The sequence below is a fragment of the Chrysochloris asiatica genome, unplaced genomic scaffold (genome assembly GCF_000296735.1).
Source record: "Chrysochloris asiatica unplaced genomic scaffold, ChrAsi1.0 scaffold00028, whole genome shotgun sequence".
Taxonomy (NCBI): domain Eukaryota; kingdom Metazoa; phylum Chordata; class Mammalia; order Afrosoricida; family Chrysochloridae; genus Chrysochloris; species Chrysochloris asiatica.
This window is the reverse complement of record NW_006408546.1, coordinates 17,165,368-17,187,890: the sequence shown is the minus strand read 5'-3', so window position 1 is coordinate 17,187,890 and position 22,523 is coordinate 17,165,368. Positions and strand designations below refer to the sequence as shown.

Sequence of the window (22,523 nt, the reverse complement as noted above, 5' to 3'; positions counted from 1 at the left end):
CTGGAAATGCTAGTATGGTGAACAAGCTAGCAGAGGGTGCAGAAAGAGATGGCAAGAATAATGTGGCATTCATGAGCTACTTCTTACAGGGCAAGTAAGTATTAATCCAATAAAATATATTGATTAACAGCAATGATTTCTACCTTGACCTTGAGGTATAGATTTTGAATAAGACTGTGAGGCATGAGTCCTGCAGAGTGGATGGTGGTTAAGTGGTGCTGAGTCACGGGGGCAAAGGAGGACAGTGCTACCTTGGGTACTTAGCAAGAGATGCTCTCAGCATGTTTGATCTAAATATCTGAGGCAGAGGCGCTTTAGGGAGATTCAAGTGTGAGAACTGGTAAACCTCTTTCAAAAGCCCTGCCATTTAATAGCTGAGACAGCAGAAAGCTAATGTTTATATGTAACTTTATTTATAAATGTATGTTGTTAAGTGCTATTGAGGCAGTTCCAATTCAGTGACCCTCCTGCAGAAGGTTTGCAGGAGTCCTGGCACTGATGGATTGCTAGCCAAAAGGTTGGCAGTACAAACCCACTATCCACTCCCTGGAAATCCTATACAGAGGGTTGCTATGAGTCAGAATTGGCTCAATGGCACTCAACAGCAATAGGGTTTGCAAGGAGCAGGTGGTAGGTTTGCATTGTCAACCTGTGGTTAGCAGGCCAGTGTTTACCCTATAAATGCTACACCATGACTCCTGTAAAGGCTGTTAAATGTTGTCGAGTTGGTTCTGACTCACAGCAACCCTGTATAGGATTTCCGAAGAGCAGCTGTGTTTGAACCACTGACCTTGTGGTTCAAACTGACTTTGCAGTCAGGTGCTTATTAGCCTATACATATACCACTACATATACCTATTATAGTCTTTTACTCCTTATACTTAATTTTTAAATCCAGAAATATTCTGAATTTTTTGTAACTATTTGTTGGCAAACCCTGACCTGAACTTGTTTTGATTCCACTTGATGTTGTATCCTATTCCGTATACATGTGTTATTATAGAAATACTAATGTGATTTGTGTGGGATGCTGAGGGTGTTAAGCAATGTATAAAATTTTGAGCATGTTATTTATTATCTTTTCTAAAATCCAAAGCATTCTAAAATTTGAAACATGTGGCTGTAATTTCATTATTACCCACATTATAAAATTTACAGAGAGAAGCTAATTAAAAAGTAGAAAAAGGACATATATATTTTCCTACTGGTTTGTCTGGCACACACCCAAGCTAGACACTGCTCCACATATTTCCACTTGTGAACCTGTTTCTGGGTGTATGTATCCTGAAGCCTTTCTAATGTACTAATTTAAGCTCCTTTAACTTGTCTTAGGAAGCCTCTTTAGATTATTTCTAGGAGTTGTTAAAACTAAGTAGACTGAAAATGGTCATCATTGGTGCCTTGATAGCAGAACTCCGTGGTGTTGATGCTCCATAACAGAAATGAGGGTGTGTGTGTGTGTGATGAAAGATGTAATACTAAATCCACATTTCTTAAATGTGTTAGTGTCATCATGAGTGTTTGTTCTTGGTGACAGTCTCATTTTTTAAAATGTAGGCTTGATGCTTGCCTAGAACTCTTGATTCGAACTGGACGACTGCCAGAAGCTGCTTTCCTGGCTCGTACTTACCTACCCAGCCAGGTTTCAAGGTATAGCTTTCAATTTTATGGAGAAATGTTTCAACTAAAAACAGAACAAGTTTATTTAGTCTTTCTCTGGTTCTATGATACCTATAGGGTTGTGAAACTCTGGAGAGAAAATCTCTCAAAAGTCAATCAGAAAGCTGCAGAATCCCTTGCTGATCCAACAGAGTATGAAAACCTCTTCCCTGGATTAAAAGAAGCCTTTGTGGTTGAAGAATGGGTAAAGGAAACGCATGCTGATCTACTGCCAGCCAAACAATATCCACTAGTTACGGTGAGTGACTGGGATGCCAAGCTTCATTTAATATGACTGCAAGGTCCAAATGCATTCATAATGTTAGGGTATGAACTGAGTTAACTGAATTCTTGTCCGATTAAGAGCTGTATTAGGATTTAGGGTAAATTGGTTAATTATAATTTCAAAATATTTTTTAAATATTCAGAATGTTTCTGACATCATCCAAATATTTTTTGATAGCCTAATGAAGAAAGAAATGTTATGGAAGAGGCTAAAGGCTTTCAGCCCTCAAGACCTGTCATCCAGCAGGTCAGTATGATACTGCATGTGAACTTTTTAATGTAACTTGAGATATATTGATTTGAAGTACCAGTTTCCATTTTCCTTCCCTGGGGGAAAATGTCAAAATCTTGAACAAATTCCTGTGCCTTCATATATGTCCATTTGGACTTTCAGGAACTTAATGGGAAGCCTGCTTCTCCTACTCCAGTGACAGTGGCCTCCCACATAAGCAACAAAGAAGAAAAGGTAGGTCTGACACCAGGCCCAAACCTCCCTCGAGACCACAGCCCACTGCTCCTCACGCATCCTCAGACGTCTTCAGGGCGTGCAGGCAGCGATCAGAGCAGGGGCTCTCAAGTGGGAACGTGCCCTGTTTGACTAGAAACTTTCAGTTCTCATTTTGGATTTACGAACTACAGATCAATTTGCTTTAATATAGTGTTTTTTGTTTTTTTTTTTTGCAGAGTTTACTCGAACTAGAAGTAGATTTGGATAATTTGGAATTAGAAGATATTGACACAACAGATATCAATCTGGATGAAGATATTTTGTATGACTGAAGTTAATGTTTCCAACTTACCCAACTAAATGGATCGTTATTATGTATGGCGTTGATCTTCACCCTGACCACAGTGCTCTGGACTCTGAACAACTCAGATTTTCGTGTGTGGAGGCTGTGGACCACTGGGAGCTGAATGCCCATTGGGTCTCCATGAGCTTTATAAGGCTGCAGTTCAATCACCCTCTAGTTCCTTGTCTTGTTTACTAAAACAGACATGACTTTGATTTTTTTTTTTTTTTTTCATACTGTCATTAGACCATATCTCAGAAAATCTTTTGAATTAAAGAAGATGCTTCAGTTTTCTTTTCAGAATAATGAAAATGGCTTCTGATTTTAACTTGAGACACCCTGCTAAAAACTACACCTCACTTAGGAAGCAGCAGCAGCGTATTTTCTTTGAATCACTGCTCTGCCATTTGCATTCTCAAGTACTACGCATCACATCTTTTTTAGGACTGAACCCTGTGCTCTAACTCCTCAGACCACTTATATGGTTGTACTGCGTAATTCCCTCAGCCTACATAGCTTGGCTGGCATGGGTTCTTCGGTGTCTAGAAGCTCCCTATTTCTGGAATCAAGCTATGAAACTAGCTCCTGAGGCACTATCTGTGCTCACTGACTATTGGCCTACTTGGTAACACAGACATTTACTGTGCACGCTAACATGATTAGAGAAATTTCATACCCAGGCACTCAAATCTTCTCAGTTGTCCCCTTGGAGCTTAAGAAATGTTTCTTTGTAATTGTGTTACAGGTGCTGTCCAGATCTTTGAAAGCGAATCAGAACCTTTTAGTCTGGACATTTAAAAACAATTTGGTTCATTATTAACAGAAATCTTAATGAGAAACTATGACTACATTAGCAAAATAAAATTTATGAAAGTACTTTTCAGGAAGCTGCAGAGTGGCTGACAAACGCATCTTGATAAGCCTGAAGTGTTAATTCTATATGTGCTCCCTTCTGTGCTTCTGTTTTTGCAAAGACCTGTGCAAATTTAAAAAGAGAGTTTTAAAGCAATAGAACAAACATATAAAATAGGTTTCAGTTTTGAGACATTTTTGTAAAAACAAAGAAAAGTCCCAGTTTAAAAGTATCTTTCAAGTTTTACAGTATTATTTTTTTTCCAATTATGTCAAACAATAAATACATACTACATAGAAAAGCAGTATCCAACCAACGCAACTCAAGTAATACTAATTAGAAATCCTAGGACTATCTTACTAAGGCCATCTCTTTCAACTTGTTTTCAGAAAAAAAAATCAGAAAAGTCATTAGGATTAGAATTAGCAAACTAATTTACATTTTAATGAATGTTTTCTCCCAAAGTATTTTACTTCATCTGGCTTATTACAGAAAATCAGAATTACTACTGTCCTGGTGTGGCACTTCAGGCTAAGTACTGGACTGCTTGCTAACCACAAGTCTGGTGGTTCAAACCCAAGTTTCTCCTTATAAACCCTACACTGGACTGCTATGAGCTGGAAGTGACTTGACGACACTTAACAGTTGTACCTCTAAGGCGTCAATTTTTTCATGTCTGTTAAATACTGTTGAGTCGGTTTTGATTCACAGCAACCCTGTATAGGGTTTCTGAGGCTGTCGATCTTAAAAGGAGCAGCTGGTGGGTTTGAACTGCCTTGTGGTTAACAGGCTTTTTTATTTCACAGTGATAGCCTCTTCCCTCCCTGAAAAAAAATTCTAAGTTCTCAACATTTATCGAGAAACCTATGTAAGCCCACGGATTTGAGAGTTACACCTTTTCAAACTGATAATGCAGCTAAGGTGTGGAATATGAGGGGGCGTCTGAACATTTGTGGAAAAGTTCTATTTTTATTCCATTTTTCCACAAACTTTTTGAAGTCCCCTTATATATAAGCATGCCCTTCTTGGCAGAAATGTGCCCATAAATGAACCAGGACGCTAACCTTCTTAGTTGCTACTCGGCCCAGCCAATGCTTCCAGGAAGAAGGGGGTTCTCCCACTTCCACCTGATACTGATGTTTTCAAGACCACATATGTTCTGTATTTATAAATTCTGTATAATGAAATTTAAAAAACCCAAACTCTCTGCCACAGAGTTGATTTTGACTCAGAGCAACCCTATTAGGACAAAGTAGAATTGCCCCAGATGGTTTCTGAAATGAAATCTTTATAAAAGCAAACAGCCTCATCTTTTTCCCCAGAGCGGCTGATGGTCTCAAACTGCCAATCTTTTGGTTAGCAGCCCAACATTTAACCCATTCAACCACCAGGACACCTACATATTCTGTTAAATCAAACCAAACCTGCTGCCATCAAGTTGATTCCAACTCATAACAACCCTGTGTTGGGTTTCCAAGACTAAATCTTTACCGGAGCAGACCATCTCATCTTTCTCCCACACAGTGGCTGGTGGGTTTGAACCAGCAACCTTGGGGTTAGCAGCCCAATGTCTAACCCACAGCACCACCAGGACTATAAATAACACCCTTTTCTGAATTCTTCCCAGTTCAACTGCACCAAACAGCCAATGTGGAAAAAAAGATCCTTTACCTTAATTAAATGTAATCCCTCAGCAGCCTGTGCTTTAGCTTCTTGAGCTGACTGGCCGGCTGGATGGACCAAGTGATACAGCTGGACCAGGCTGGTGGCATCCTCGACTCTGTGAAAAAAGGGCTTATTACTGGCAAAGGGTTCCTTCATTTGTTTCACAGTCCTATAGAGTGTGTACCAACTTAAAACTAAATGCAGAGTTTCCTTAGATTGCAGACTGCCCATCTTGAGAAAGGGAGCATATGCCATATATGGCTCTCCTTTTTGGACATGGAGCATCATTTTTCCCAAAAGAAACAGTATTACAAATGGTAGAAGATGGCCGTCTGATTCACCAGCATGCGTAGTGTAATCCAACTGAAGAAGGCAGAGCCCTACATTCAGCCCACACAGATAGGCTGTGGTCGTGAAGAGGCTCTCAGTAACTTGTCATGATGTGTATCAGCAGTGACATCTCCAGAAGAAAGAATAAACCCCAGCAGTATTCTGACTTAGTGGATAAATGCCTCAGACTCCTCTGTAAGAAGTTGCCGAGGACTCCCAGGAAAGACTCCCACCATCCAACTATTCACAAGAAACCATTGGTTAAAAACCAGCATCCTAGGAAAGCAAATTTGAAATTATTAGACATAAGAAAACCCAGGTTCAAACTCAGCAGTCTCTCCTCTGAAACCCTATACAGGGCTGCTATGAGTTAGAACTGACTCGATAGCACTTAACAACAACATACAATGGTAAGCCAAATAGTACTGCTTTTTGGTGAAGGTATTTCAAAGATACCTTTACTAAAAACAGAAAAATGTGAAGCTACTGTTTCTTAACATATCCTCATCTAGGTGAATATACTTCTGAAGATGGTGTTTCCATTGCTCTAACCCCTTCCCTGAAGAATTATGCATCATTTATTTACACCATGTCAAAACGGCAGCTTTGGCATCCTTGAGTGACTCAAGTTGTGTTTCTTTTAGTGTTCTTTGAATTTGGGGAACAAAAATAAGGTCGGAACTGTTAGGTGGACGGGATTAGGGTTCTCAATAAAATTGTTTTAGGACAGCCCTTGCTACGTTCAAAGAATGAGCAAATAGATGCACTGACGTGATTAAAAAAAAAAAAAATCACAGCATAATTTCCTGACCTTATTCCCACAAATGCAATTTTCCATTTTCGTAAAACTTGTTCATAAGTTCCATGATCATCCTGTTTGCTTCAAGAAAATCTATTAAGATTTGTTGTTGTTACGTGCCATTGAGTTGGTTCCGACCCATAGCGACCCTGTGCAGGGTTTCCCAAGAGTGGCTGGTAAGCTTGAACTGCTGACCTTGTGGTTCAAACTGATTTTGCAGTCCAGTGCATAAACCCACATAGCCACACCAGGATTAAGATTACCCCTTGGGAATCCCAAAACACAGTCACCATAACCTTCTGAGCTGACCTCGCTCCCTTGAATTGAACTAACCCAGCAGAATCCCTCAGAAGGCACTGTTCTGAATGTTATATTTGTGTGTGTGTGAAGGTACTTTAATGAAACTAAGCCAAGTGTAGTACTGAGAGAAGTCTGCAGCCATCCAGTGAGCACAGAGGCATGTCTGACCACACTATGTTTGGAATAAACCCATGCACATATGCACTAGAACTCTAATAGCAATACTTTTTGATTTATTCCGGTGTGTACAAAACCAAATCATTTACTCTTGGCAAGAAATCTGGCCCTGTTAAAGCAACACAAAAGCTAAGACTGAGAAAACTAGTTTATGCTGGAAGAAACAAACCTACGGACAAACTGAAATGTAAGCTTCAGCTTATCACTGGAAAATACAGTTTCCACTGGAAAAATCACATGGCTTAAACACAGATTTGCTGTTATTGCAACGAGAATTATTCCTTTACTTACTAGGATCATACTTACAAATCTCTCTGAATCTGGTCAATCAGCAAGCCATCAATCCTTTTCTTATTTACAAAATACCAAGCCATTCCACCAAAGTGTCTTGTTGAGCGTAAAATGTCGTATTTCCCATGTTTATCTAGATCTTCATAGGTCTGGTGATGAACCTATTCACATAAAATGCAACTCTTCAAAGGCATGAAAATAAAAAAGTGAGCATCATTATTCACTTACTGAGTGCTACAAGAAAGTATCAGTAAAAGTAGGTCTTACAGCGGCCTCCACTGTCATTAATCAATAGTTACAATTTACACCAAACATTGGTCAACTTACCTTAGTTGAGAAGGCGGATCCCACTAAGAAAGAAGACTTCCCTATCTAAATCAGGCGGGGAAGCTCTTTGCCTGCCAAAATTTATATCATCTTTCGTGAGCCATACAAAATTATCAACTTGAAAATTAGCCTGCTGTTATTTGGTCAAACCTTTGATTAACTCATCCCTAATGTGGAGTTCTGGTAGCGTAGTGGTTACGAATCGGGCTGCGAACCTTAAGGACAGCGGTTCGAAACTACCAGGTGCTCCGCGGGAGAAAGATGAGGCTTTCTACTCCCGTAAAGATTTACACCCTCGGAAACCCTGTAGAGGGTCGCTATGGGTTGGAACTGACTCAACGGCACTTAACAACAACAACAACAATGTGGAGTTCTAAAGGAGCTCTGGTAGCGTAGTGGTTACAAATTGGACTGCGAACCTCAAGGTCAGCAGTTCGAAACTACCAGCAGTTCCGCGGGAGAAAGATGAGGCTTTCTGCTCCCGTAAAGATTTACAGCCTCAGAAACCCTGTGCAGGGTCACTATGAGTCAGAGCCAACTCCAGGGTACTTAACAACAACATGGAGTCCTGATGTTAAGTACTGGACCTCAAGGTCAGTTTAAATCTCATCGTCAGCAGTTCAAGCTCAGCAGCTGCTCCTCAGAAACCCTATACATGGTAGCTATGGGTCGGAAGTGGCTCAAGGGCACTTAACAACAGCAACATGATGTCCGGAACTACGTTGGCAGGGCCAGGCCAAATGATTTTCATGGGTCTTATGCAGCCTGTGGGCTGGATATCCCCACTCTGGTCTAAATGATAGCCAATCTGTTTTCCACTGTGGAAGTGCAAAGTAGCCTGTGATTTATTGACCTAGCAAGTACTTCTCAGCCACCAAGCACTACTTATTAGGCACCTATCACATAACACGAGCCCTAGTGTGGCACTGTAGGATAAACACTGGACTGCTAACCACAAGTCCAGCAGTTCAAACCCACCAACTTTTAGAAACTCTCTGAGTTGGAACTGACTTGATGACACATAACAACAATATCAGATGACAAGATTCACTGCCAACAAGTCGATTCTGATTCACAGTGACCCTGTGGGACAGAACAGAACTGCCCCATAGTGTTCCCATGGCTGCGCAACTTTCTCCCATGGAGCAACTGGTGGGTTTGAGCTACTGACCTTTTGGTTAGCAGCCCAGCACTCTAGCCACTGCACCACCAGGGATTCTTATGAAATGTCATTGTTAAGTGCCATTCAATCAGTTCTGACTTATAGCAACCCAAATTCTGAGGTATGGTTGGTAGGGTTGAACCACCGACCTTGAGGTTCAAAACAGCCTTTCAGTCCAGTGCTTTTCCCACAGCAACACAACAGGAGTCCACACGCATATATTGTGAAGTGCCGTTGACCACTGAGAATAAGGAGCTAGTATTCCTTGGCCACTCCTCCTCTTTCTCTCCATTCCATCAACCAGACATCCCCATTACATATTATTACCTGATGGTGTAGTGTTAAGTGCTGTCCAGAACACTGTATAGGGTTTTCAAGGAGTGGCTGGTGGGTTTGAACTGCTGACCTGGTGGCTATCCTACTTCAATTCTCCTTCCAGATTGATCTTCCTAAAGGAGAACCTTGATCACGGCATTCCTCTGTTAAAAAGCTTTCAAGGTCTGATGACTGAAGCACAGCTGTGATGTGACCCAATCCACCCCTCCAATTTAATCTGAAACCATCCCTCTACACACAGCCAACAGGGCAATTGGCCATTTCTCACACATACTAGGTTATTTTCTATCTGTGCTCATTCTGATCCCTCTACCTGAAATCCTCTCCTCGTTCAACTCCACTCCCATAATCCCTGCCTTTTTAGAATCCTCTCAAGGTCCCTACGAAGACTTTCCTAAGAGCACTCTGTAAACTTTCCCAGCCTAACGTGACAATTAACTCGATGGCAACAAGCAAACTTTCCCCCATCCTTCCCCACAATCGTTTCCAGACAGCGAGCTTTTATATACAGCTCACCCTATCCTATTCTGCTTCGTGACATCACTGTCGACAATGATACTTGACACACAGACGGCAATAACTGTGTACTTGTTCAACTGGATTACGAAACACATGCTGCATTTTAGCAAATGTTAGTACACATGCTGCTATACAGCTAAGTGAGGTGAAAAGAGAATGGGCTTTATCATTACGTCTATGTCATCACCTACTACCACTTACTAGCTGTAAAACTGTCAGCAAGCTATTTAACTCTCATCAGTTTAACTCCCCTCTCTTTAACTCAAAGGTAAGAATAAAACATTAGGTACTCAATAGGTGTTCAAGTATTTCCTTTAGCTTCCCCATGCATCATTGGTTATAGCCACGTTCACTGGGCTGAATTACAAAATCTTCCTCATAACCATACTTAGGCTCATGCTTTTTAGAAACTACAAAATATACTCACTTTGATATACTCAGTGGAATCTGGCTCAAACTGGGCAATGCAGAGGTTGAGGACATCAGCATGCCGGTCCAGGCTGAACATTGTCTAAAACCAGACAGCAGTGTTGCAATTAGAAGAGAAGAACATGAAAGTGCAACACCTGCCCTGATGCCAGGGCAGGCTGACCCATCACATAACATACATGCACCATCTATGACCACCCACAGGTAAGCAGGAAAACCAGGAATGAGCTTTGGAATTGTCACACCAGAACGCAAATCCTAGCAAAGGCAATCTCTGAGAGCAGTAGCCCTAGTCAAGTCACTCATTAGGAAAGCAGACCTGTGTTTATAAAGTATAACGGCAAATAGCACCAGAGTCAACAAAGAAATCATTACTACTGACTCTGATAAAGGAAATCAAAGTCACCTTGATGTTTTCATCCTTGAAAATTGTTGGCGTCAAAATTCTACGACCTTCTTTTGGAAAATAAACTTGTATCATACGGTCCCGTTCTTCCCAAGAAGCTTTGCGTAGTGTGCCACTTGGTTCTCTGACAACAATAAAACGCTCCTAAAACAGAAAACATAATCAAGGATGAATTTGCGAGGACTTATTTTTAGATCTAGGGCCCCACTAAACACCATTATAAGAATAATTTCCAATCAACAATATAAAATGTAATTGTAAAATGCAATCATGCACAGATGATTTCAATGGTAATTTTAAACTTCAAAGACTTGGTAAGTTTTGATACTTCCTTCATTAATCACTACTGTGTATCTAATAATCAGAAATTGAGTGAAAGTATTTATTAAGGTCTGACTGTTGTTATGTGCCATCGAGTCGGTTCCGACCCATAGCGACCCTGTATAGGGTTTCCAAGGGTGTAAATCTTTATGGGAGTAGAAAGCCTCATCTTTCTCCCGCGGAGCAGCTGGTAGTTTTGAACCGCTGACCTTAAGGTTCGCAGCCCAATTCGTAACCACTACGCTACCAGAGCTCCTTAGGTCTGACTAAGGTGGTCTGCTCCCGTAAAGATTTACAGCCTCAGAAACCTTGAGTCGCTATGAGTCAGAACTGACTCCACGGCACATAACAACAACAATGGTGCTACAATGAGTTCAAAACATAAAATAGTTCAACTAAAAAAAGCTGATCTAAGACTTACCAAAATCCAGTGTAGAAGAAAGAATATTAAAAAACCTTTTCAAATTGTTTTATTTCCTCATTTCAAAGTCTTATCTAAGCAGATTTTTTACTACTTAAAAGCATACTTTCATCCTCGGAATAAATGCGAGAAGCCTAAATGGAGTTTTAATTCTGCACACCACTAGGACAGTTCATGTTGGTATCAGACATGAATGTGTCAGAGAGACTGCTGGGACACAGTCTGATCTCTTCTAAGTCTCTATTACTCAACTAGCAATTTAGAATGTGTAGGATTCCTGACACCTTCCAGATATCGTTACATAACTAGAAAATGGAAGGAAGTATGGATAGCAATTCTTTTTCCAAAACCCAGAGCGATTTACACAGAGCTGTGCACATAATGGATAACTGATAATTTAAACATCTGATTAATGTTTAAATTAAACAGATGGAAGGACCCTCAACTTGTAAGAGGTGTAAGAGCCTCTGAATGTGCTCAGAGGATGCTATAAAATCTTCTATCTGCAAATTGAATAGAAGGGAAAAAATAACCAATGCTAAAATAACAGTTGATTCTCAACAAGATTTTGGTAATTAGAGAAATCTGAAATCGAAGTTCTTCTCTCCCTTTCAGGTTATAAAATGCAACTACATTGCCTTCACAGCACTACAAACACATACATGGACACAACTCGAGTCATGTCTTCTAATGATCTGATAAAAGACTACTTAATATGGGCTTAGTCCTTCTCCCAAGCCCAGTATTATGCATCATACATGCTATGGGACTAAACTGTAAATTACTTCTCTCTTTTTACTCAAAAGTTTAAGTAGAAAACCAGTATCATATTTCTAAGTACCAGAGTGCTATTATGGAGTTGGCAATCAAGGTAAGTTAAGCCAGAAAATAAAACAAGAGAAATGGTGCTGTCTGGAAAATATTTGGGAAACACCTGCCATTCTTACTGCAAATTCTGAAAAGTAAACATCCTTTAAGAAGTCTGGGATTTGAGGGAATCATCAATGAATTCACAGAAACATCTCAAAAATCTATAACTAATAAAGTTGCTCCATCACTTGTCTGTCAGTTTGTCGTACTGTGGTGGCTTGTGTGTTTCTCTGATGCTGGAAACTATACCACCAGTATTTTAAATACCAGCAGGGTCACACACGGTGGACAGGTTTCAGCTGAGCTTCTGGACTAAGGAACAAAAGGCGGACCATTCTGAAAGTTTAGCCACTGAACACTTTATGAATAGCATGGAACACTGTCAGATATGGAAGGCGAGCCTCTCAGGTTGGAAGGTATTTAGTACGACGGGAAGAGCTGCCTCCTCAAAATAGAGGACATGAATGGAGTAAAACTTTTAGGAACTTCTTTTTCTGATAGGGCACAATTCAAAATGAAGAGAAACAGGTGCAAACATCCATTAATAATCTGAACATATAATGAATGAAATATGAATCTAGGAAAATTGCAAGTTTAAAAAATGAAATGGAACACATAAAAGATCAATATCCTAAGCAAGACATCAAATGACGTATTGCATTTGGCAAGTCTAATGCACAAAACCTCTTTAAAGTGTTCGGGAACAAAGGTATCAGTTTGAGGACTGACATGCACCTGACATGTCTTAAGGTGAAAATACAAGCCATGGTATTTTTAATTGCCTCATATGCATGCGAAGGTTGGACAATGAATAAGAAAGACTGTAGAAAAATTGATACATTTGATTTCTGGTGTTGAAGAAGAATGTTGAAAGTACCACGGGCTGCCATAAGACAAACAGATCTGTCTTGGAAGAAGTACAGCCAAAATACACCTAAGAAGCAAGGATGGTACGACTTTGTCTCTCACACTTCAGACACATTATCAAGAGGGACCAGTGTCCGGAGAAGGACATTATGCTTAGTAAAGTGGAGGATCAGCATAAAAGGGGAAGACCCCCAACGAGACAGAATGGCACAGGGGCAGCAGCAATGGGCTCAAGCATGACAATGACAGTAAGGATGAGGCAGGACTGGGCAATGCTTCCTTCTGTTGTGCACAGGGTTGCTATGAGTCAGAAGCAACACGTAAGCACCTAAGAAGAAGGCAATCTGTAAATGTTTCGGTAGGAATCTCTCCTCTTCCATTGCCTTGAAGCTATTTCCATGTTGGGTTTTGGAATGTGTTCTGTCTCAGCATACCTGTCACTTTGTTTGCAATTAATCTGTATTATACTATGTTCATAATTTGTAAGGAAATGGTCACAGAATAGTGTGGGTGGGGCTAACCTGCATTTTATTCCTCTGCCTCCTGATATTATAACTTCCAGAGGAGCTCAGAATCATGGGAATTCTGGTTTGGAAGCATCAGAGAAAGCCAGGTCACATGATGTCAATTACCATCGCTCAAACCAACCTCCATGTGATATTTCAAGCAAAGACCAATTTATTAGACATACTCACCCGGTGTGGTATGTTATATGATATATCAGTAAACACGTATTTGGTTGTTTCTGTTCCTTCCAAAATCTTATCTTCAGCTAATACATCATTTATTGGCGCTCGCTCTTCCAGAACTGGAGGCATTTTTAATTGTACTTTAGCTGCATCAACAGCCCGTCTTGTAGCCTAATAAAATATTTTGTAAGGAAAGCCACAAAATTATAGTAACAAAAGGATCACGTGAAAAAAACAAATACTAACTAAATATACCAAGAGCTGTAAAGAGATGCTACAGCCACAAATCACAAGTCAAACTCAGGCTTTGACTCCTGTGGTGTGCCCAAGAGCCCCCATGCAGGTTTAACCACAAACCAAAAAAGCAAAAAAGAAATGCACTGCAAACAGAGGCAGGCTCCAAAAGCTGCTTGGAGTAAAATAAATGATGGCATTTACTGGGTGCTTAGTGTACCAATGTTGTTCCAAATATTCATTTAATGCGCATATGAAATAAGTGCTATCTTCATTTTTTAGAAGGAAAAATAGAGGCACACAGATGTTAATTAAACTGCTCAAGAAGCAGCAGCACTAGGATTTGAACCCAGGCAGCTCAATCACAGAGCCCATGCTCTAAATCACTGACTACAGTGCCCCATCCCACAGCAATTACCTCTGGGGAGGGACTAGGGGGCTTTCACTCTTCGTGTGATGTTACTGTTACTGTGTGCTGTTGAGTCTCTCCCATAGTGACCCTACACAACAGAGAACTACCCCAAGGGCTGGGACCTTTACAGGAACAGACTGCTACAACTTCTTCCTACAGAGCAGCTGCTGGGTTAGAACCACCAACCTTTCAGTTAGCAGCACAGCACTTAAGCCTTGTACCACAAGGGCTCCTTCTTCATGTAGTACACTACCGAATATCTGAATTTTGTGCTATGACTCTAAACAACTTTCAAGTTATGAAACAAGGGAAACTATCTGTCATGTAGTCTTATATCAAAGCATTTTCCACAGTAGGTGCAGTAATTATGGCTACAGATCTCTGGTCACATCAAACCTTCAGTCTCAAAACAGCTTCCAGCGGATGTTTCTCGGGGATAGAAGCTGGAGCAGGCAGGGGAAAGAATGCTGAGGATGGTTTTGGAGCACCGAAGAAGCTTTACTTGGATACCCAGACCTGACCTATGTGCTTCAGTCCGTGTAATTCTGGCATGTTCTGTGCTCTTCTCTGCCTGCTTGCCTTCAAATTTCTTTTCAATTCTGTGCCTGAAGCTTCCCTTCACCAGTGCCCACGGAGGGGGCATCTGAGCAGCTGAGGAGCTTCTGGATATCTTGTTTAACCCCTTTACAAAGGTAGTCTACCAACATTCCTGCATTCACATACCTCTTCCAACTGCTCCTGGGTCATTAGCTTGTAGGTTGGGGGCTTCAGTTCTTGCACAGCTGGCTTAAAAATCTTCTGCAAATTCAAACCTGTCATCTTGATGAGTATGCTCTGGACTTCCTCATCCATAAATGTAGGTTTCTTGATCTCTGGGTTACCAGATTCTGCTAAAATGGATTTTAGTAAATAAGAAGCTGTCAGAAATGACAAGCTAACAAGACCTTTACATAGAAAAGCAAATTAGCAATAAAGGCTACTAACAAAATGTCTACCTCAACACTGCATTATACTGTAATACTAATATGAAGTCCTGGTGTGACTCTGTAAGATAAGCACTGGACCCCAAGGGTGCTTTGAACCACAAGGTCAGCGGTTCAAACTCACCAATTGCTCCTCGGTAATCCTATACAGGGTCACTCTGAGTTGGAACCCACTCAATGACTCTTAACAACAACAGCTATGAGATTCATTTAAATTTTATTGAGCATCCCTTGTGATAAGACGATATAATCTCTCCCTAAAGGACACTTCAAATCTAGTCAGGGACTTTCTATTACTTAATAGGGAAAAGGAATTACTGTAATAATTACAATTGTCACTATTAGTGTCTCCTGTATATCAGGAGCGCTGGTTGTGCTATTGGATAAGCACTGAGCTGCTAACCACAAGGTTAGCAGTTCAAGCCCATCAGCCAATCAACGGGAAAAAGATGGAGTCTTTCTGCTCTGGTACAGATTACAGCCTCAGGAACCCTGTAGTGTTGCTAAGGGTGGGAACCGACTGCATAGCACCTAATAACAAATGTCATACACCTGAAGGTATTACCTACACCTTCAGGAAAGCTCACAAAAACCCACAAATAAGTATTACTATCCCAATTTTAGAAACGACTCTGGTGCTTGCCTTGCTACTGCTGCATTTAGTAGAATCAGTTCGACTCATGTTGTTGTTTAAGCGCCATCTGACACACAGCAATCCTGTATAGGGTTTCCGATAAGCAGACTTTGAGGCTTATCCGACTCATACCAACCCTGTATCGTTTCTGAAGCTAAGTCTTCACAGGTGCAAAAAGTCTCATCTTTCTCCCAGGGAGTGCCTGGTGGATTGAAACTGCTGACCTTGTGGTTGGCCCAACCTAACCCATTAAGCCACCATGGCTCAGATCCAGGGACAAGTGTATCAATCCCAGAGTTGTTTCATTTCTGGGTCCTGGCCCATGCAGTTTCCTCAGCTTAGTATGAGACTTGCTTCCTCCTTAGCATGGTTAATCCGGCCTCAACTTGGGTTATATTTTCCAGGAAGCTTCCTTACTCTTTCAAGCCACATTGGGTGTAGCTTGAAACGTACTCTTAAGAAGCGTCCATACCCGTCTTAGTTTGCTTGTCCTCAAAGTCTAGCATGGTGCTTTGCAAGGAGCGGAGCCCTGAAATTGTTGGCTGACTGACCGAATGGAATCAATGAATCAATAAATGAACGAACGAACGCGGACTCGGTACAGAAAACAGGCCTGAGTACGCGCTGAGGGATGAGCAGGGGGAGCCGCAGCGTGGTTGTCGCCAGTCAGAAGCAAGCACTAGGTCTCCTAAGAGGTCGTCCCAGTGGACGTCCGACAGGTCACTTACAGGCCTCGGAGGCGAGCCGGCGACATGGTGATCTCGCCCCGCAGGAACCGACCAAAGGCTGGAGAAGTGAGCTGGGTCGGGAAGGGAAACAAACCCGTTCCGAGTTGCGTGAACAGGTCAGTAGACCCCACAGCAACATTGGCGATCTGACGGTCGCCATGATTATCCCTGGCCACATGAGTCGGAAGCGGCTAAAAGCAACTTCCAGGTCGTTCGCTTATTTTGTGGCATTATGGGAAATGTAGTCTGGTTGAGAAAGGCCAGGGAGGTAAGCCGTGCTTCTATTGGACCGTTTCTTCCAAATTGCTTGTTCACCTGTTCTGCATGTGTTAATTAAGGAGTTCTGATAGCGGAGTAGTTACGAATCTCAAGCTCAGCAGTTCGAAACTACCAGCGGTTCCGCGGGAGAAAGATGAGTCTTTCTGCTCTCATTACAGCCTCGGAAACCCTGGACACGGTCGCTGAGTCGGAACGGACTCCACGCACATAACTACCACCAACCACCACATGTGTTCATGCTTTCTCTAAACATAGAACTAAAGTTAAGATTTGCACCTTTTTCTCTATAAACTCCTTTTCTCCTGGGCTATTTCACTAGTTGCCATGATTCTAAATAACAAAGTTTCACCTCCTGCCTAAACCTTTCTTCTCAATCCCAGGCACAAATGCTGCCCTCTTTCATCTCTCTGCCCCCAACCTAACCTCTAGTCCCCAGCCCTGACCAACACTACCCTCTCTACTAGACTGCACACCTTATTCTATCTCAGCTCTGGCCCCCTTTCCTTCATAGCCTTTCACAATTTGTGATTATTTTGCTCATTTATTTGTGGCTAATTTTTCTTATCCCATGAGCACAGTGAGTCTTTCTACCTTTTTAGTAGAATATCACCTAGCTTGGTGCCTGCAGCATCTTTGTGCACATAATACATTTATTGAATGAATAACTGATTGAATGATTATGTCTGTAACATTCTTTGCCAGGTTGCATGTCTTACACTTCCCCAGACTGTGGTGCTGTTGTTGTTGTTAGCTTCCAGAATCACACCACCACAGTACAACAAAGTGACAGTCGAGTGATGGGAGAGAAGACCAGATTGTTTTTAAAAGAAAATCTTCAGAACAGCTTTTACAGAATATATAGGCTATATTCATTAAGATTCTCTGGTTGCAAGCAACAGAAATCATCCACAACTACAATAGATGGAGGTTACTGGAAGGATGTTGAGTTGCTCACAAAGCTAAAGGAAAACCTAAACAACCGAATTTCAAGAAGGACTTGAAGAAGACAGGTCTAGGGTTCCAGAGGCAGACACTCATGAGAAATCTCACCAAGAAGCTGTGTCAGAACTACTTGGTTCCAACTACATGCTTTCTATCAAATCCTAATTCCTGGTGAAAGAGGCTGATTGGCCTTTGGGTGAGGTCCTTTTCACCACCTGGGGCAGATGGCACCTTAAGACAACCTGAACGTGACTAGTGGAAGGATTTATTAGATCATATCTAGGAGAAAGATTGTCAGCTCTGTGAAACAATAATGGTTTTTTTATATTTGTTAAACGTAAGTATACCCCAAAACACAAACTCCTGCCATCAAGTCGATTCTGACTCATGTTGTTGTTGTTAGGTGACTTCAAGTCAGTTCTTACACATAGCGACCCAATGCACAACAGAATGAAACACTGCCCAGTGTTGTGCCATCTTCACAATTGTTGTTATGTTTGAGTCCATTGTTGCTGTCACTGTGTCATTCCATCTTGTTGGGGGTCTTCCTTTGTTTTGCTGACCCTTCACTTTACCCAGCATGATGTCCTCTGTGGATTGGTCCTTCCTGACAACATGCCCAAAGTATAAGAGACAAAGTTTCACCATCCAGGTGTCTAAGGAGCATTGTGCTATACTTCTTTCAAGACAGATTTGTTTGTTCTTCTGGCAGCCCATGGTACTTTCAATATTATTCTCCAACATTGTAATTCAAATGCATTGATTCCTTATTTGTTGTCCAACTTTCACATGTATATAAGACGACTGAAAATGTCATGGCTTGGGTCAGTTTCACCTTAGTCCTCAAAGTGACATTTTTGCTCTTTACACTTTAAGAGGCCTTTTGCAGCAGATTTACCTAATGCAATACGTCATTGGATTTCTTAACTTCTGTCTCCATGAGTATTGTTTGTGGATCCAAACAAAATGAAGACTTTGACAGTTTCAGTCTTTTCTCTGTTGATCATGATGTTATTTTTTGGTCCAGTTGTAAGAATTTTCATTTTTCTTTACATTGAAGTGCAATTAATACTGAAGGCTATAGTCTTTGATCTTCATCAGTAAGTATTTCAAGTCTTTTTGCTTTCAACAAGCAAGGTTGTGTCATCTGCATACTGCATGTTGTTAATGAGTCTTTCCTCCAATCCTGATGCCACATTCTTCTTCATATAATCCAGCTTCCTCACCATAGAGATTGAATTTAGTTTGATGAAAGGATGCAACCCTGGCACACACCTTTTCTGATTTTAAACGACTGCCTCTTAGTCTCTGTTCTCTGTACAGGTTTCTCATGAGGATAATTGAGTGTTCTGGAATACCCATTTTACAAAATCTTATCCATAATTTGTTAAATTTGCACACAGTTGAATCTTTGCATAGCCAACAAAGCAAACAATAAAGTCAATAAAGTTAACATTTTTCTAGTATTCTCTGCTTTTAACCAAGATCCATCTAATTGCAGCAGTGATATCTCTCCACATCCTCTTCTGAATCCAGCTTGAATTTCTGGTAGCTCCCTGTCCATGTACTGTTGCAATCATTTTTGAATGATCTTCAGCAAAATTTTACTTGCATATGATATTAAAGATACTATTCAATGATTTCTGCATTCTTTGGGGTAACCATTCTTCAGAATGGGCACAAATATAGATTTGACTGATAAGGATCCTATATAGGGCTTCTGAGATTGTAAATCTTCAGGGGAGAAGACAGCTTCATGCTTTTCCTATGGAACCACTGGTGGATCTGAACCACTGTCCTTGTGGTTAGCAGTCTAGTGCTTATCCTATAGCACCACTAGGGCTCCTAAACAAATATTAAGGTAATGTCCTAATTACTCACTAATGAACTAACTGGGACTTAGAATTTTGTTCTAGGCTTTTAGAATTTTTAAATGCAAGAAAAGGGAGAAGTCAGAGAATGAGATCAAGAGAGGAAGGGAAGGGTCTGCAGAAGTATGGCAGTGTGGACAATTCTCACAATTACAGCAACATCATTGTAAGTTGTATACATTCTTCAAAACTCTCCTGGAAGCCTTCCCCAAGACCTACCTCTGCCCCATTTTGTCCTTAACCAGAGTATTTTTTCCCCTGGTCCTGGATCAGAATCCAAAATTCCCACATGTTCCTGCATGGAAAGAGTAATGATCCAGTCATGATGAAAATGGACAATAATGATGGGAGTTTCCAAAAGAAGTTACAGGGGATGGACCCTAAGCAGGGAAATTGATCAACAATGGAAGAGGACCCTTGTCCTGGAGGGAAGGAGGAGCTACTGATGAGTAGAGGGTGGATCCGTTTTGAGGAAGGGAGGGTTGTTGTCCTGTATCTTTTTTTTTTTTCTTTGTGAGTAATGAAAAGCAAAGCCATTGGGTGGCGGTCAGTTTTGGGAACTGCAGGAGGGAACACTTTGAAGTGGCTGCTAGAGGCTGGGCACGCTAGCCCTTTAAGCCACATACCACCTAATCAAGTGGGGGTGGGGGGCTATCTGCAGCAGAGCAGGAGACAGATCAGGAAACTATTTCTAGGACTTTTAGTAGAAAACATTTGAGAAAAGGGCCAGGATTATGAAAAATCTGACAGAGCATGGTCACCTTCCCTCTCCTTCGAATTACATTGTCTTCTCATTAGCCTTGTGCTCTTCATGGCAAACTGGAGAGGTATAGGGGAGAGGCACCAATATACCCAGCTTCTAGGCATAAAAACTAAGGCTCAGAAGTTAGGGTCTTGCCCAAGGCCCCCTAACATATTCAATGCAGAGAGGTGGCTAACCTCCATTGTCATAACAGCTGCTATGGTGGAAAATCTTTGTGCCAAATGTATTTCAAAGTTGAGGAAAAACACAGAGACTTTCAGAAATGATATAGACTGTCTTCTGATCCCAGAATGTGACCCAAAAGAGAGCAAGAAGGGCGATTGTCGTCAACCCTGAGACCGTGGGAGTAGATGGATGAGTCAGTTCCTCCAACCCTGGAGTTATCGTTTTATCTCCAGTTTGCTGCATGATACTCTGTCTCTTTTCTTCTGACAGCATTCCCTGAAATACAGTTCTATCCCAAACTGAACACTCAAAACAGAAAGTGATTGTCAAAGGCCAAGGTTACATCTGTGATGATAGGCAGACTTCTTGTCCCATAGCACAGAGACATAAATGTCAAAGACATTCAGGCCAGCTCCTTTCCCGATACCCCAGCTACCTCCCACCTACCCCTCCACCCCCGCCTCCCAGTGACGTAGGCCCAGAGCAAACGTCCCATGTCAACAGCCATCATGAGTTTGATCTGTTATAGCCAACACTTGGCTCTCCTGCTGCCGAGAGCTGGCTGCTGTCAGATTTGGTATGTGGAACATTTTGTCTGAGGGACATGCTGGCCTGGGTTGAAAGTAATTCCCATCCGCTCAGAACCGGGTGGTCTGTCATAAGGTTGTTTTTCAGTTCGATCTGGGCTCAGGAAGTCCTTCCGACTGACAGTAGATATTTCTAAAGGTTAATAAGCCCGTCAGAAATTTCCTTCATGAAAAAATGTGATGCGTCTGATTGCCCTGATTTGCAAGCAGTCCCCAGAGGAGGGGCCTGAGCATAATTTCAACTTAGATTCAGGCTGCAGTGTCCTGAAAATTCCGGGGGCTTGGGTTGGAAGAGGTTGGCAGTGGGAAGCCAGAACCCAAAGAGCAGAATGTATGCTCTGAGAGTGCCCTAAGTGTATGAGGGTGCATACAAGTGTGTGTACATTTGAATGTGTGAATGTGTGAATGCATGTCCATGTGTGTATCTTGTGGGTGTAAGCTGGTGTGTGTGTATACATGTGTATGATGTATGAGTGAGTATGTACATGCGAGCATTTGTGTGCATGTGTATGTGTGTGTTTCCAGGTAGGCATGTATGAGTTTATACATGTGTATCAGCCTGGGATAATGCAAATCTGTTGCACAAGACCTCTTTAAACTGTTAAAGAACAAAGATGTCAGCTTGAGGACTAAGGTGCGCCTGAACCAAGCCATGGTATTTTCTGTAACCTCATATGCATATGAAAGTTGGACAGTGAAGAAGGAAGACCATAAAATAATTGATGCACTTGAGCTATGGAGCTGGAGGAGAAGATTAAAAGTACCATGGACTGCCAAAAGAACAAACCAATCTGTGTTGGAAGAAGTACAGCTAGAATGCTCCCTGGAAGCCAGAATGGCCAGATTTCATCTCTCATATTTCAGACATATTATCAGGAGGGACCAGTCCGTGGAGAACGGTATCATGTTTGGTAAAATGGAGGGTCAGAGAAAAAGAGGAAGACCTCCAATGAGATGGACTGGCACAGTGGTGGCAGCGATGGATTCAAATGTAGCAACGATTGTGAGGTTGGCACAGGACCAGGCAGTGTTTCATTCTGTTGTGCACAGGGTGGCTATGAGTTAATCCCGACTTTATGGCAGCAAGTAACAAACAACAACAACAACAGCAGCCTGAGAATGGAGGCAGCTAAATGGTAAGAGCAAAGGCTTTGGAATCAGACAGACATGTTTTCATATTGGAGTTCCCTAGCTTCTTACCTCCATGTACCCTTGTTACTCACCTTTGTCTTAGTTCTCTAGTGCTGTTATAACAGAAATACTACAAGTGAATGAGTTTAACAAGTAGCAATTTATTCTCTCACAATTTTGGAGGACAGAAGTACGAATTCAGAGTTCTGACTCTGGGGGAAGACTTTCTCTGTCGACTCTGGGGAAAGGCCCTTGTCTCCTTTCAGCCTCTGTAGATCTCCATGTGTCTTAGATCAA

General features: G+C 41.6%; 2 protein-coding genes across 2 annotated transcripts in view; one reads left to right on the top strand and one right to left on the bottom strand.

Moving 5' to 3' along the window:
- Positions 1-2,724, top strand: part of COPB2 (coatomer protein complex, subunit beta 2 (beta prime)) — a 26,336-nt gene extending 23,612 nt beyond the window's left edge. The window contains exons 16-21 of the mRNA XM_006846656.1: positions 6-94; positions 1,558-1,650; positions 1,738-1,918; positions 2,123-2,191; positions 2,339-2,410; positions 2,629-2,724. Coding sequence (XP_006846719.1) covers positions 6-94; positions 1,558-1,650; positions 1,738-1,918; positions 2,123-2,191; positions 2,339-2,410; positions 2,629-2,724 — 600 coding nt within the window. The remainder of the gene's footprint in view (positions 1-5; positions 95-1,557; positions 1,651-1,737; positions 1,919-2,122; positions 2,192-2,338; positions 2,411-2,628) is intronic.
- Positions 2,725-3,585: 861 nt separating this feature from the next.
- On the bottom strand, positions 3,586-16,648 carry MRPS22 (mitochondrial ribosomal protein S22). Its single transcript, XM_006846655.1, has 8 exons — positions 16,489-16,648; positions 14,867-15,033; positions 13,504-13,668; positions 10,330-10,473; positions 9,922-10,005; positions 7,166-7,311; positions 5,260-5,368; positions 3,586-3,711 (listed from the first exon to the last, which is right to left on the bottom strand). Exons 1-8 carry the CDS (start codon positions 16,646-16,648, stop codon positions 3,616-3,618), a joined length of 1,071 nt encoding a protein of 356 aa, XP_006846718.1. The 3' UTR covers positions 3,586-3,615.
- Between the last annotated feature and the right edge of the window lie 5,875 nt (positions 16,649-22,523).